Source organism: Oncorhynchus clarkii, chromosome 20 (assembly GCF_045791955.1).
Source record: "Oncorhynchus clarkii lewisi isolate Uvic-CL-2024 chromosome 20, UVic_Ocla_1.0, whole genome shotgun sequence".
NCBI classification, from domain to species: Eukaryota; Metazoa; Chordata; class Actinopteri; order Salmoniformes; family Salmonidae; genus Oncorhynchus; species Oncorhynchus clarkii.
In genome coordinates this window covers 25,483,545-25,496,238 of record NC_092166.1, presented here as the reverse complement: position 1 = coordinate 25,496,238, position 12,694 = coordinate 25,483,545, and the positions used below count along the sequence as shown (strand labels likewise).

Here is a 12,694-nt window from a genome sequence, read left to right as displayed (position 1 = left end):
CCGGCTGGCACAGAGCGCAACATCTCTTCAGAGTAAACAATCATTTCCAACAATGTTTTATGTGTGTGTCTAGCGTTTCGGAAAAGCTTAGGGCTCTATTCAAACCGTGTCGCTGAAGCGTTACAGATGGCGTGGCAGAAACGTGAAGGTCATTTCTGATTGAGCCGACATATACAGACTTTACCGTGAATGCCGTCTCCGCCAACGAGGGAACATTACCTTTATATTTCAGTTGGGCTTTCGCGCTGAACTCTGGAGATCTGGATTGAATATAGCCCTTACTATCCATATGTACTCTCTTGCTCTCTCTTTCACACACACACACACACACACACACACACACACACACACACACACACACACACACACACACACACACACACACACACACACACACACACACAGTATGTTTATGTAGATAAGTGTAAAGAGCATGTTGTTGAACCATCTAAATTCTGTGTAGACTGTCATGTGTAGACTGTCACTTTTGTTTGAACAAAAAATCCAAAACAAATCTCATTCTTCTTTAATGTCTTCTTACATCAATGCAAAACAAATCTCATTCTTCTTTAATGTCTTCTTACATCAATGCAAAACAAAAAAAATGAATCTGAAGTTTTCCCAGAATGAATATTCACTATGTATACTCATATTTACTGTATATCAGAATAGGACAAATGATACATATACCAACTTCTGATTTGTATTGATTGAGAGGTACCAGAACACACATATTAAAATCATAGATGGGACAACAAGTTAAGATCATGGAGACACTCAAGTGTCTAGAGAAATGGTATCTTTAGTTTTATTAATGGAACAATACACTATTTGGGGCTGCTATTGTGTCGAACGTAAGATTGAATAGTGACTTTCTGTGTAAGACGTGTTAATTTTGGCTTATCGCTGCTATACTGTATAGTCCTGATTTAACTTAACTCACAGCTTCAAACTGCCACACAGATACAGTATCGTTATAGAAAGCTGTAAACCAAAGTTAACCTGTAAGTAACATTGTGTTAATAGGATGTGAAGATGTAGCATGACGAGATAAACACATGCCAATTCACTTTCACTCCTTTGAAAGAGTGTCAGAGTCAGATTTTGCAGGATTTCTGTGGAAGGGCTGTCGTAAAGATGCGTCCCAAACGGCAGCCTATCCCCTTTATAGTGCATTACTTTTGACTCGGGCCTGTGGGGCTCCAGTAAATAGTAGTGCCCCATGTAGGAAATAGGATATCATTTGGGGCACAGTAAATATTAGCCTGCTTGATGTTGTTCATAACGTTTCAGTAGATACTGTGGCACCCAACTGTATATATGGTCACCTGTGCTTTAATGATATGTATGTACGGTGATTGTTAACATAATTATGAATTCCTTCTCAAGTGTATGTAGTGGCAGAAAACAGTCTCCACATCTTGTGCTTTTTACCTGCTAGATGATATCATCTTAACCACGGGCACTATTCTTTTTCTATAATAACATTAGTTGTGAATCCCCCCTGATAAACCCTCGATGGATATGCACATAGACACATATAAAAACATTGTTTTCAGTACTGTAGTCTTGTCCAGACCTTTTAGATAATTAGTCATTAACCTGTTCATAATTCAAAGATGTGTGATGGTTTTCTCAGATCCCCTACTGTAATGCTGTTTAAATGATTGTAGCCTACATGACACCATGGTTGTAGCATTGTAAATAGAATCCTCAGCCTGTGGCACTTAAAAGGTGGAAGGAAATGCGTTACCATTGTTTACTGCTAAGTATGTATTCACAATAAGCTAGCTGGGATCATGTTGTTCCCAATAAACCACATATTTCCTGCAGTCTGAGATGTGTGTTTTCTGCATGTGGTCGGGTATTGTTTTGGCTTGTGATAGATACTCAGCACACTGAGTGTATAAAACAGTAGGAACACCTGCTCTTTCCATGACTGACCAAGTTTCAAGTTTTCATGTCCAGTGCAGTGAAATGCCTTTCTTGCCAGCTCTAACCCCAACAATTCTGTAATCAATAATAATGGAATACTAAAAATAACAAGGTAGGATAAAAACACACAAGATGTAAAAACAAGAACACAATAAAGTAAATAAGCATACTACAGTGCCTTGCGAAAGTATTCGGCCCCCTTGAACTTTGCGACCTTTTGCCACATTTCAAGCTTCAAACATAAAGATATAAAACTGTATAAACTGACATTTATTGGATATTTCAAACTTTTTTAACAAATCAAAAACTGAAAAATTGGGCCTGCAAAATTATTCAGCCCCTTTACTTTCAGTGCAGCAAACTCTCTCCAGAAGTTCAGTGAGGATCTCTGAATGATCCAATGTTGACCTAAATGACTAATGATGATAAATACAATCCACCTGTGTGTAATCAAGTCTCCGTATAAATGCACCTGCACTGTGATAGTCTCAGAGGTCCGTTAAAAGCGCAGAGAGCATCATGAAGAACAAGGAACACACCAGGCAGGTCCGAGATACTGTTGTGAAGAAGTTTAAAGCCGGATTTGGATACAAAAAGATTTCCCAAGCTTTAAACATCCCAAGGAGCACTGTGCAAGCGATAATATTGAAATGGAAGGAGTATCAGACCACTGCAAATCTACCAAGACCTGGCCGTCCCTCAAAACTTTCAGCTCATACAAGGAGAAGACTGATCAGAGATGCAGCCAAGAGGCCCATGATCACTCTGGATGAACTGCAGAGATCTACAGCTGAGGTGGGAGACTCTGTCCATAGGACAACAATCAGTCGTATATTGCACAAATCTGGCCTTTATGGAAGAGTGGCAAGAAGAAAGCCATTTCTTAAAGATATCCATAAAAAGTGTTGTTTAAAGTTTGCCACAAGCCACCTGGGAGACACACCAAACATGTGGAAGAAGGTGCTCTGGTCAGATGAAACCAAAATGGAACTTTTTGGCAACAATGCAAAATGTTATGTTTGGCGTAAAAGCAACACAGCTCATCACCCTGAACACACCATGCCCACTGTCAAACATGGTGGTGGCAGGATCATGGTTTGTGCCTGCTTTTCTTCAGCAGGGACAGGGAAGATGGTTAAAATTGATGGGAAGATGGATGGAGCCAAATACAGGACCATTCTGGAAGAAAACCTGATGGAGTCTGCAAAAGACCTGAGACTGGGACGAAGATTTGTTTTCCAACAAGACAATGATCCAAAACATAAAGCAAAATCTACAATGGAATGGTTCAAAAATAAACATATCCAGGTGTTAGAATGGCCAAGTCAAAGTCCAGACCTGAATCCAATCGAGAATCTGTGGAAAGAACTGAAAACTGCTGTTCACAAATGCTCTCCATCCAACCTCACTGAGCTCGAGCTGTTTTGCAAGGAGGAATGGGAAAAAATGTCAGTCTCTCGATGTGCAAAACTGATAGAGACATACCCCAAGCGACTTACAGCTGTAATCGCAGCAAAAGGTGGCGCTACAAAGTATTAACTTAAGGGGGCTGAATAATTTTGCACGCCCAATTTAAAAAAGTTTGAAATATCCAATAAATGTCGTTCCACTTCATGATTGTGTCCCACTTGTTGTTGATTCTTCACAAAAAAATACAGTTTTATATCTTTGTTTGAAGCCTGAAATGTGGCAAAAGGTTGCAAAGTTCAAGGGGGCCGAATACTTTCGCAAGGCACTGTATGTACAAGGGTCAGTTCCTATACCATATTTACAATGTGTAAGGATACTGTATCGATAGAGGTAGATATGTATAGGGTTAAGGTAACTAGGCCACAGGATACATGATAAACAGACTAGCAGCAGCGTATATGATGATTGTATGTGAGTGGGTGTGTGTAGAGTCCGTATAAATGTATGTGCATATTATGTGTGTGAGTTAATGATAGTGTTTGTATGTGTGTTGGAGTATCAGTGTGCGTAGTGTGTAGGGCCCTGTGAGTGTGCATAGAGACAGTCAAATACAAAGGTCAACTCAGGTGAATCCAGGTGAAATCTATGATCCCTTATTGATGTCCCCTGTTAAATCCACTTCAATCAGTGTAGATGGAGGGGAGGAGACGGGTTAAAGAAGGATTTTTTTAAGCCTTGAGACAATTGAGACCTGGATTGTGTATGTGTGCCATTCAGAGGGTGAATGGGCAAGATCAAATATTTAAGTGCCTTTGAACGGGTAATGGTAGTAGGTGCAAGACGCACTAGTTTGAGTGTGTCAAGAACTGCAACGCTGCTGGGTGTTTCACGCTCAACAGTTTTCCATGCGTATCAAGAATGGTCCACCACTCAAAGGACGTCCAGCCAACGTGACACAACTGTGGGAAGTATTGCAGTCAACATGGGCCAGCATCCCTGTGGAACGCTTTCAACACATTGTAGTCCATGCTCCGACGAATTGAGGTTGTTCTGAGGGCAAAAGGGAACGCAACTCAATATTAGGACGGTGTTTCTAACATTCTGAATAAAATAAAAAACGCAGTCAAAGATTGACTTCTATTAAATTACGTGACTAACTCTGTGACTAACATTTTTTTTATTTAATTGTCTCAAATATTTCATCCACCATGTCTGTGCACTACTACATCTATCAATCAAGAGGGGGAGTGGGAGGGAAAGAGAGAGAGAGTGGGAGGGAAAGAGAGAGAGAGAGAGTGTGGGAGGGAAAGAGAGAGAGAGAGAAGGAGGGAGTGGGAGGGAAAGAGAGAGAGAGAGGGAAAGAGAGAGAGAGAGAGAGAGAGAGAGAGAGAGAGAGAGAGAGAGAGGGGGGGGGAGGGAAAGAGAGGGAGTGGGAGGGAAAGAGAGAGAGAGGGAGTGGGAGGGAAAGAGAGAGAGAGAGAGGGGGAGTGGGAGAGAAAGAGAGAGAGAGGGGGAGTGGGAGAGAAAGAGAGAGAGAGGGGGAGTGGGAGAGAAAGAGAGAGAGGGGGAGTTGGAGGGAAAGAGAGAGAGGGGAGTGGGAGGGAAAGAGAGAGAGAGGGAGAATGGGAGAGAAAGAGACAGGGAGTAGGAGGGAGAGAAAGAGACAGGGAGTAGGAGGGAAAGAGAGAGAGGGGAGTGGGAGGGAAAGAGAGAGAGAGGGGGAGTGGGAGGGAAAGAGAGAGAGAGAGGGAGTGGGAGGGAAAGAGAGAGAGAGAGAGAGGGAGTGGGAGGGAAAGAGAGAGAGAGAGAGAGAGAGAGAGAGAGAGAGAGGGAGTGGGAGGGAAAGAGAGAGAGAGAGGGAGTGGGAGGGAAAGAGAGAGGGAGTGGGAGGGAAAGAGAGAGGGAGTGGGAGGGAAAGAGAAACAGAGAAGGAGTGGGAGGGAATAAGAGAGAGGGAGTGGGGGGGGGAAGAGAGAGGGAGTGGGAGGGAAAGAGAGAGAGGGAGTGGGAGGGAAAGAGAGAGAGAGGGGGAAGAGAGAGAGAGAGAGAGAGAGAGAGAGAGAGAGGGGGAGGGAAAGAGAGGGAGTGGGAGGGAGAGAGAGAGGGAGTGGGAGGGAAAGAGAGAGAGAGAGAGGGGGAGTGGGAGAGAAAGAGAGAGAGAGGGGGAGTGGGAGAGAAAGAGAGAGAGAGGGGGAGTGGGAGAGAAAGAGAGAGAGAGGGGGAGTGGGAGAGAAAGAGAGAGAGGGGGAGTTGGAGGGAAAGAGAGAGAGAGAAGGAGGGAAAGAGAGAGCGGGGAGTGGGAGGGAAAGAGAGGGAGAATGGGAGAGAAAGAGACAGGGAGTAGGAGAGAAAGAGAGAGAGGGGAGTGGGAGGGAAAGAGAGAGAGAGGGGGAGTGGGAGGGAAAGAGAGAGAGAGAGGGAGTGGGAGGGAAAGAGAGAGAGAGAGGGAGTGGGAGGGAAAGAGAGAGAGAGAGGGAGTGGGAGGGAAAGAGAGAGAGAGACAGAGAGAGAGAGAGAGAGAGAGAGAGGGAGTGGGAGGGAAAGAGAGAGAGAGAGGGAGTGGGAGGGAAAGAGAGAGGGAGTGGGAGGGAAAGAGAGACAGAGAAGGAGTGGGAGGGAATAAGAGAGAGGGAGTGGGGGGGGGGGGAAGAGAGAGGGAGTGGGAGGGAAAGAGAGAGAGAGAGGGAGTGGGAGGGAAAGAGAGAGAGAGGGAGTGGGAGGGAAAGAGAGAGAGAGGGAGTGGGAGGGAGAGAGAGAGAGAAGGAGTGGGAGAGAAAGAGAGAGAGAGAGTGGGAGGGAAATAGAGAGGGGAGGGAGTGGGAGGGAAAGAGAGAGGGGAGGGAGTGGGAGGGAAAGAGAGGGAGTGAGGGAAAGAGAGGGAGAGAGAGAGTGGGAAGGAGGGAGGGAGGGAAAGAGAGAGGGGGAGGGAGTAAAGGAAAGAGAGAGAGAGAAGGAGTGGGAGGGAAAGAGAGAGAGAGAAGGAGTGGGAGGGAAAGAGAGAGAGAGAAGGAGTGGGAGGGAAAGAGAGACAGAGGGAGTGGGAGGGAAAGAGAGAGAGAGGGGGAGTGTGAGGTGAAGAGAGGGAGTGAGGGAAAGAGAGGGAGTTTGAGGTGAAGAGAGGGAGTGTGGGAAAGAGAGGGAGAGAGGGAGTGTGAGGGAAAGAGACTTTTATCAGAGGTGTGATCATAGTGCTTTTCCCTGTCTGTGTTGCTGTGTGCTGTCTAGTCAGTGCATACGGGTGGCTGGGTAGACATGGCTGTCTGAGACCCACATCCTCCCATTCTTAGGGGCTCTGCAGAGGAACAGCAACCGCACCCCACAAGACATCAAAGCCGACCCTCTGAAACCTAGAGCTAGTCAGTCCTCGCCCTCTCCGACTGCTCTTTCGTGCAGCAAAATGCGACAAGTGTAAAAATCAAATGCCCCGAGGCCTGGTTTTTACACTCTCCCCTCATCATTCATATCACATTTGTCTTCAAAGGCCAGGGTCATGTGCTCCTTCACACAATTACTGAAAAGCATGATGCAGTAAAACTAATGCTGAGAGAGAAAAAGACAGAGGGGGAGAGAGAAAGAATGAAAGGAGAACTCTCCTCTCACTCCATGCATATAAAATACATGACACTCCGAAGAAGGAGAATTTTAAATCACCCATACACTTTAAAGGGAACGTCCAGTGTGTGTATGTGTGATGGGCTGTCAGTTCAGGAGGGGGCCAGCAAGCAGATAAGCCATCTTGCTTTAAGGATACAAGGTATTGGCGAGATTTCATCCTCACTGCTGGTTAGTGGAGGGGGGTAAAACTGATCTAAGACCAGTGTACAGAAAAATAGTTTTACCTTTGTAGTAAAGTCCAGAAGATGCATTGAGATTACAGTACCATTTTTACTCCACACACAGACTAGCGGATGCCTGTATCTACTGCCTGGTAATACATGGCATGTCATTTCTATAAATAAATACTGTTTTGTTGGGGAATTTGGAGCAAAGCATCTTGTCTCATTTGGAGTGCCACGAAACGACATTATACTAGCCTTCACAGTGTGTCTATCTATCATACACGCACATGGTGCTTATGTTGTGTTCATAACCAAGTGGGAAGGTGATACAGTGCCTTTGGAAAGTATTCAGACCCCTTGACGTTTTCTACAATCTACACACAATGCCTCATAATGACAAAACAAAAACAGTTTTTTTTTTAAATGTGCAAATCTATTAAAAATAAAACAGAAATACCTTTCCATAAATATTCAGACCCTTTGCTATGAAACATGAAATTGAGGTCAGGTGCATCCTGTTTCCATTGATCATCCTTGAGATGTTTCTACACCTTGATTGGAGTCCACCTGTGGTAAATTCAATTGATTGGACATGATTTGGAAAGGCACACACCCATCTATATAAGGTCCCACAGTTGACAGTGCATGTCAGAGCAAAAACCAAGCCAAGATGTTGAAGGAATTGTCCCTAGAGCTCCGAGACAGGATTGTGTCGAGGCTCAGATCTGGGGAAGAAATGTCTGCAGTATTGAAGGTCCCCAAGAACACAGTGGCCTCCATCATTCTTAAATGGAAGAATGGCTACCCGGAAAAACTGAGCAATAGGGGGAGAAGATAGCTGTGCAGCAACGCTCCCCATCCAACCTGACAGAGCTTGAGAGGATCTGCAGAGAAGAATGGGAGAAAATCCCCAAATACAGGTGTGCCAAGCTTATAGCGTCATACCCAAGAAGACTCGAGGCTGTAATCGCTGCCAAAGGTGCTTCAACAAAGTACTATGTGAAGGGTCTGAATACTTATGTAAATTAGGTATTTCAATTTTAGTACATTTAAATTCAATTTTGTAATAATTTTTCTAGCATTTCTAAAAAAGTTTTTTTCTTTGTCATTATGGGGTATTGTGTGTAGATTTATGAGGGAAAAAAACTATTGAATCAATTTTAGAATAAGGCTGTGCAAAATGTGAAAAAAGTCAAGGGGTCTGAATACTTTCCGAAGGCATTGTAATAACCAGTTGTGAAGTCGTAAATACCAGTTGGATGCATTCACATGCTTTGAACTCAAGAAACGCTGATTGGCTAATGGCCAACAAGTCTAAAACTAAACCATAAACTAAAAGTACAGCTATTATGCTTGTAAACAAATGAGGGTTCATAAACTATATTAGATCTTTTTTTCATAAATATTTTGTTACATTTAACTGCCGAAATGCTGTTATCACTGGTAATTTAATTAATAGGTGACTTAAGAGGTCACTTAAGGGAGAAGTGGGAGCTCAGGGATGATAGATGAGTTACCCACTAGTAATGACGACTAGGAGTGGCGTTGAAGTGGATTTTCCCAGTCGTATGTGGTAAACTTGGTTATGAATGCAGCATTAGCACCTCATGGTGGTTAGAGCGTTGGACTAGTAACCGGAAGGTTGCAAGTTCAAATCCCCGAGCTGACAAGGTACAAATCTGTCGTTCTGCCCCTGAACAGGCAGTTAACCCCCTGTTCCTAGGCCTTCATTGAAAATAAGAATTTGTTCTTAACTGACTTGCCTAGTTAAAGGTAAAGGTCAAAAAATATAAATAAAATACTGCTTACTGTCATCCTGTGGCTGGTGTTTGGAAATGTTTTGGGAGTATCCTTTGCTTAAAAGCTGAAGTAGAACAGCTTTTGAGGGGCACCTTGGTGGTGTTTGCTGATCTATATATGGCCCGAAGACATTTTGTTTACTTTAAATATTAAAATCATGTTTTACACATTAAGATGTTGCTTCCATTTCAATTTGTCATAGGAGCCCTCCAAATATTTGCTAGCATGAAGTTTCGAAGACAAGAGGGGGGAAAAGACAAACTGCCATTGATCTCCTCTGAGCCTCAGACTAAATATGCTTATGGTGCCATCAAAGACTACTCTCAGGACGCGTGATGGTCAATCATTGAACAGGTGCAGATATGCCTGCAGTGCAGCTCCTAACCACTAGATGGTGGCAGTGTTCAGACATCCAATGCCACGATGATTATTATTGAAGGCATTATAGCCATGACCAAATAAGTTTCATCAGAGAAGAGCATAAAACATGTGTTATACTCTATGACATTAAAATGATTGTGTATGGCAGTTATCAAAATATTACATCAATGTATTTAGGATTATCATTATATCAAATGTATTTACCTAGGCACTTTTAATTTGGCTTTCTTGCAAACTCAAAATAAAACAATAGTTAAATACGTGGTGGTGAAAATGTACCATAAAAATGAACATATGCAGCAACACACATTACATAAAAATACAGTGTCATTGTTTATTTAGCTGCTTTTAGAAAAGTAAAGAACAACATTTACAACTGTTATAGTGTCATTTATCGCTTGCACATGTAGTCCATCTTGCTCTGAATATTACTGCCACATTTACAAAGAGAATATTAAACTGTAGTCAGTTTAACATAATTTGTTTAAACTTAAATAAAAAAAAGCTTTCTCTGGCACTTTTCTTCAAAACGTTGTTGTTTACAGTAATGGAACACAGATGAGTTTTGTCAGAGTTGTGTTACTCTGGCCACTGCACAGGAGACCAGTAGTGAGCAGTTCAGAATCGGCCATTTTCCTTTGCAAGTACATAAAGCAGGCAAAACACGTCTTAAAATAAGGCTTTTTTATGTTCTGTCTCTCTTCACAGCATATTACTCATATAAAAATACAGACCCTCTTGATAAAGCATGAAAACCTGCCATTTCTCCTAAAAGTGTGTATCATCAAGTCTAAGATGCTTTGACCATATCGGTCAATCTTCTTGATCCTTGAAGGTTTAAAACTTACTGGGAGTGACTAGGCACTGTTGCTGGGAACAACGACAGAGCAGCATGATAGAGAGAAAACCCTAAATATACATAGTTCTCATATACATAGCCACAGTCTCCAGACTGGCTCAACCTCACCCTGCGTCATCATTCCACCCTACTATAACCCTCCCACAGTGAATGAAGCCCAGTTCCATTTAGACAGAGAGATGCTGGTCCTCGGGCATTAGAGCCCTTTACATCCCCGTATCAGTCCAATCCAGTCTAGTGAAGTCCAGCCCATCCTTCTGGTTTCAAAGTCTAGAGCATCAATACCAAGGGCTCTGGGCCCCATGTCTGAAGCTATAGAAGTAGAATACTAAGTTCTATAACAGCCTTCAACCTCAGTGGTCCCCACAGCTTTTCCCCTCTCACTCCAGCAGGCCCTCCTCTCTGCAGGCATCTAGGAGGGGGAGAGGACAGACATGTGAGAACACAAGAACACATCCTACTAGCCTGGTCTCAGATCTTATTGTGCTGTATAGCCAACTCTTATGGTTGTTGTTATGGCATAGCAACGACAATAGATGTTGCCTATACAGCACCAACAGATCTGGAACCAGGCTAATGCCCAACATAACAGTAGGCTTCTTTGTTTCAGGGACAGAGTTGTGCAAGATGCTTCAAGTTTCTTTCTCATCACATCTCACATCAAAGAAAATGATGTGTCTTGCTCACTGTACTTTTCATTCTGGGAACTGATGCACCAGCAAATTCCAAATGCATTATGACTGCAGCAGCAAATGCATTTCCTTCCAAAGCACAGAAATGCAAACACTTTATCTTACATCAATTATCATTCATCTTTTATTGAAACTATAAGCAGACAAAATAACAAGACAACAGAGGAGCCCCCCGCCCCACACTGCTGCTACTCTATGTTATTATCTATGCATAACCACTCTAAAACTCTACCTACATGTACATAATTACCTCAATTACCTTGACACCGGTGCCCCCACACATTGAAACATTGACTCTGTACCGGTACTCCCTGTATATAGCCTCCGCATTGACTCTGTATCGGTACGCCCTGTATATAGCCTCCACATTGACTCTGTACCGGTACCCCCTGTATATAGCCTCCACATTGACTCTGTACCGGTACCCCCGGTATATAGCCTCCACATTGACTCTGTACCGGTACCCCCTGTATATAGCCTCCACATCGACTCTGTACCGGTACCCCCTGTATATAGCCTCCACATTGACTCTGTACCGGTACCCCCTGTATATAGCCTCCACATTGACTCTGTACCGGTACCCCCGGTATATAGCCTCCACATTGACTCTGTACCGGTACCCCCTGTATATAGCCTCCACATCGACTCTGTACCGGTACCCCCTGTATATAGCCTCCACATTGACTCTGTACCGGTACCCCCTGTATATAGCCTCCACGTTGACTCTGTACCGGTACCCCCTGTATATAGCCTCCACGTTGACTCTGTACCGGTACCCCCTGTATATAGCCTCCACGTTGACTCTGTACCGGTACCCCCTGTATATAGCCTCCACGTTGACTCTGTACCGGTACCCCCTGTACATAGCCTCCACGTTAACTCTGTACCGGTACCCCCTGTATTTTGCCTCCACATTAACTCTGTACCGGTACCCCCTGTATATAGCCTACACATTAACTCTGTACCCGTACCCCCTGTATATAGCCCCACTATTGTTGTTTACTGCTGCTCTTTAATTATTTGTTTTTCTTATCTCTTACTTTTTTAAGGTATTTTCTTAAAACTGCATTATTGGTTAAGGGCATGTAATGAAGCATTTCACTGTAAGGTCGACACGTGTTGTATTCGGCGCATGTGACAAATACAATTTGATTTGATTCGATTTTAATCAGAGGGTAGGAGGAAAGGACAGGACACAGACAAGCCCATACTACACCATAACGAGTTGGCAATACAGGACAGCTCACGAGCACAGGCACGTGCCATCCGCATGTGGGTGCCAACCAGCAAGGGCCAGAGTTTGTGTCCTACCTGTGTGAGAGGTACAGGGCGGGGCACGACAGGGTGGGTGGGGAGGGAGGGAGCTCAGGGTCCAGGTGTAGGATGAGGGGGGTTAGGAATGCTGAGCGTCTATACCTGCTGGGCTGAGCACCAGGGCCTGCAGAATGTCAGACAGGGAGACGATGCCCTCGATGGCCGAGCGATCATCCACCACCACCAACCGATGGACCTGACACACACACACACACACACACAAAGTTAGAGAGAAAGAGAAAAAGAGAGGAAGAGAGGCGTGTGTGTTAGAACTCACCTCTGCTTTGACAATCCTGTCCACGATGGTCTCCAGTGTGTCCAGCTTGTGGCACTGCATGACCCCCTCAAAGTACTGCCAGCGATGCCTCAGAGCCTGGGTCACGGTGAGGTCCAGGTTATTATATGTCTTCTCTGCTGCCAGGTTCTACACACATGATACATACACACATTCATATGGATCTATTTTTGAAGGAAAATATTCACAATATATTGTTGAGGGAGGAAGTCAGATGATTACCAAGGTG

At 44.0% G+C, this 12,694-nt stretch overlaps 1 protein-coding gene across 4 annotated transcripts in view; it reads right to left on the bottom strand.

Moving 5' to 3' along the window:
- Positions 1-9,619: 9,619 nt before the first annotated feature.
- LOC139376124 (5'-AMP-activated protein kinase subunit gamma-1-like) overlaps positions 9,620-12,694 on the bottom strand; it is a 60,167-nt gene continuing 57,092 nt past the window's right edge. For 2 of the 4 annotated variants that reach the window (XR_011627880.1, XR_011627881.1), the window contains 3 exons: positions 12,448-12,594; positions 12,168-12,366; positions 9,620-10,576 (listed from right to left, as the gene is read on the bottom strand). Coding sequence is in view for 2 of the 4 variants with exons in the window: in XM_071118334.1 (XP_070974435.1) it covers positions 10,545-10,576; positions 12,273-12,366; positions 12,448-12,594 (273 nt within the window). In the remaining 2 variants the exon portion in view is untranslated. The remainder of the gene's footprint in view (positions 10,577-12,167; positions 12,367-12,447; positions 12,595-12,694) is intronic. The other 2 variants (XM_071118334.1, XM_071118335.1) reach the window with 1 other exon arrangement.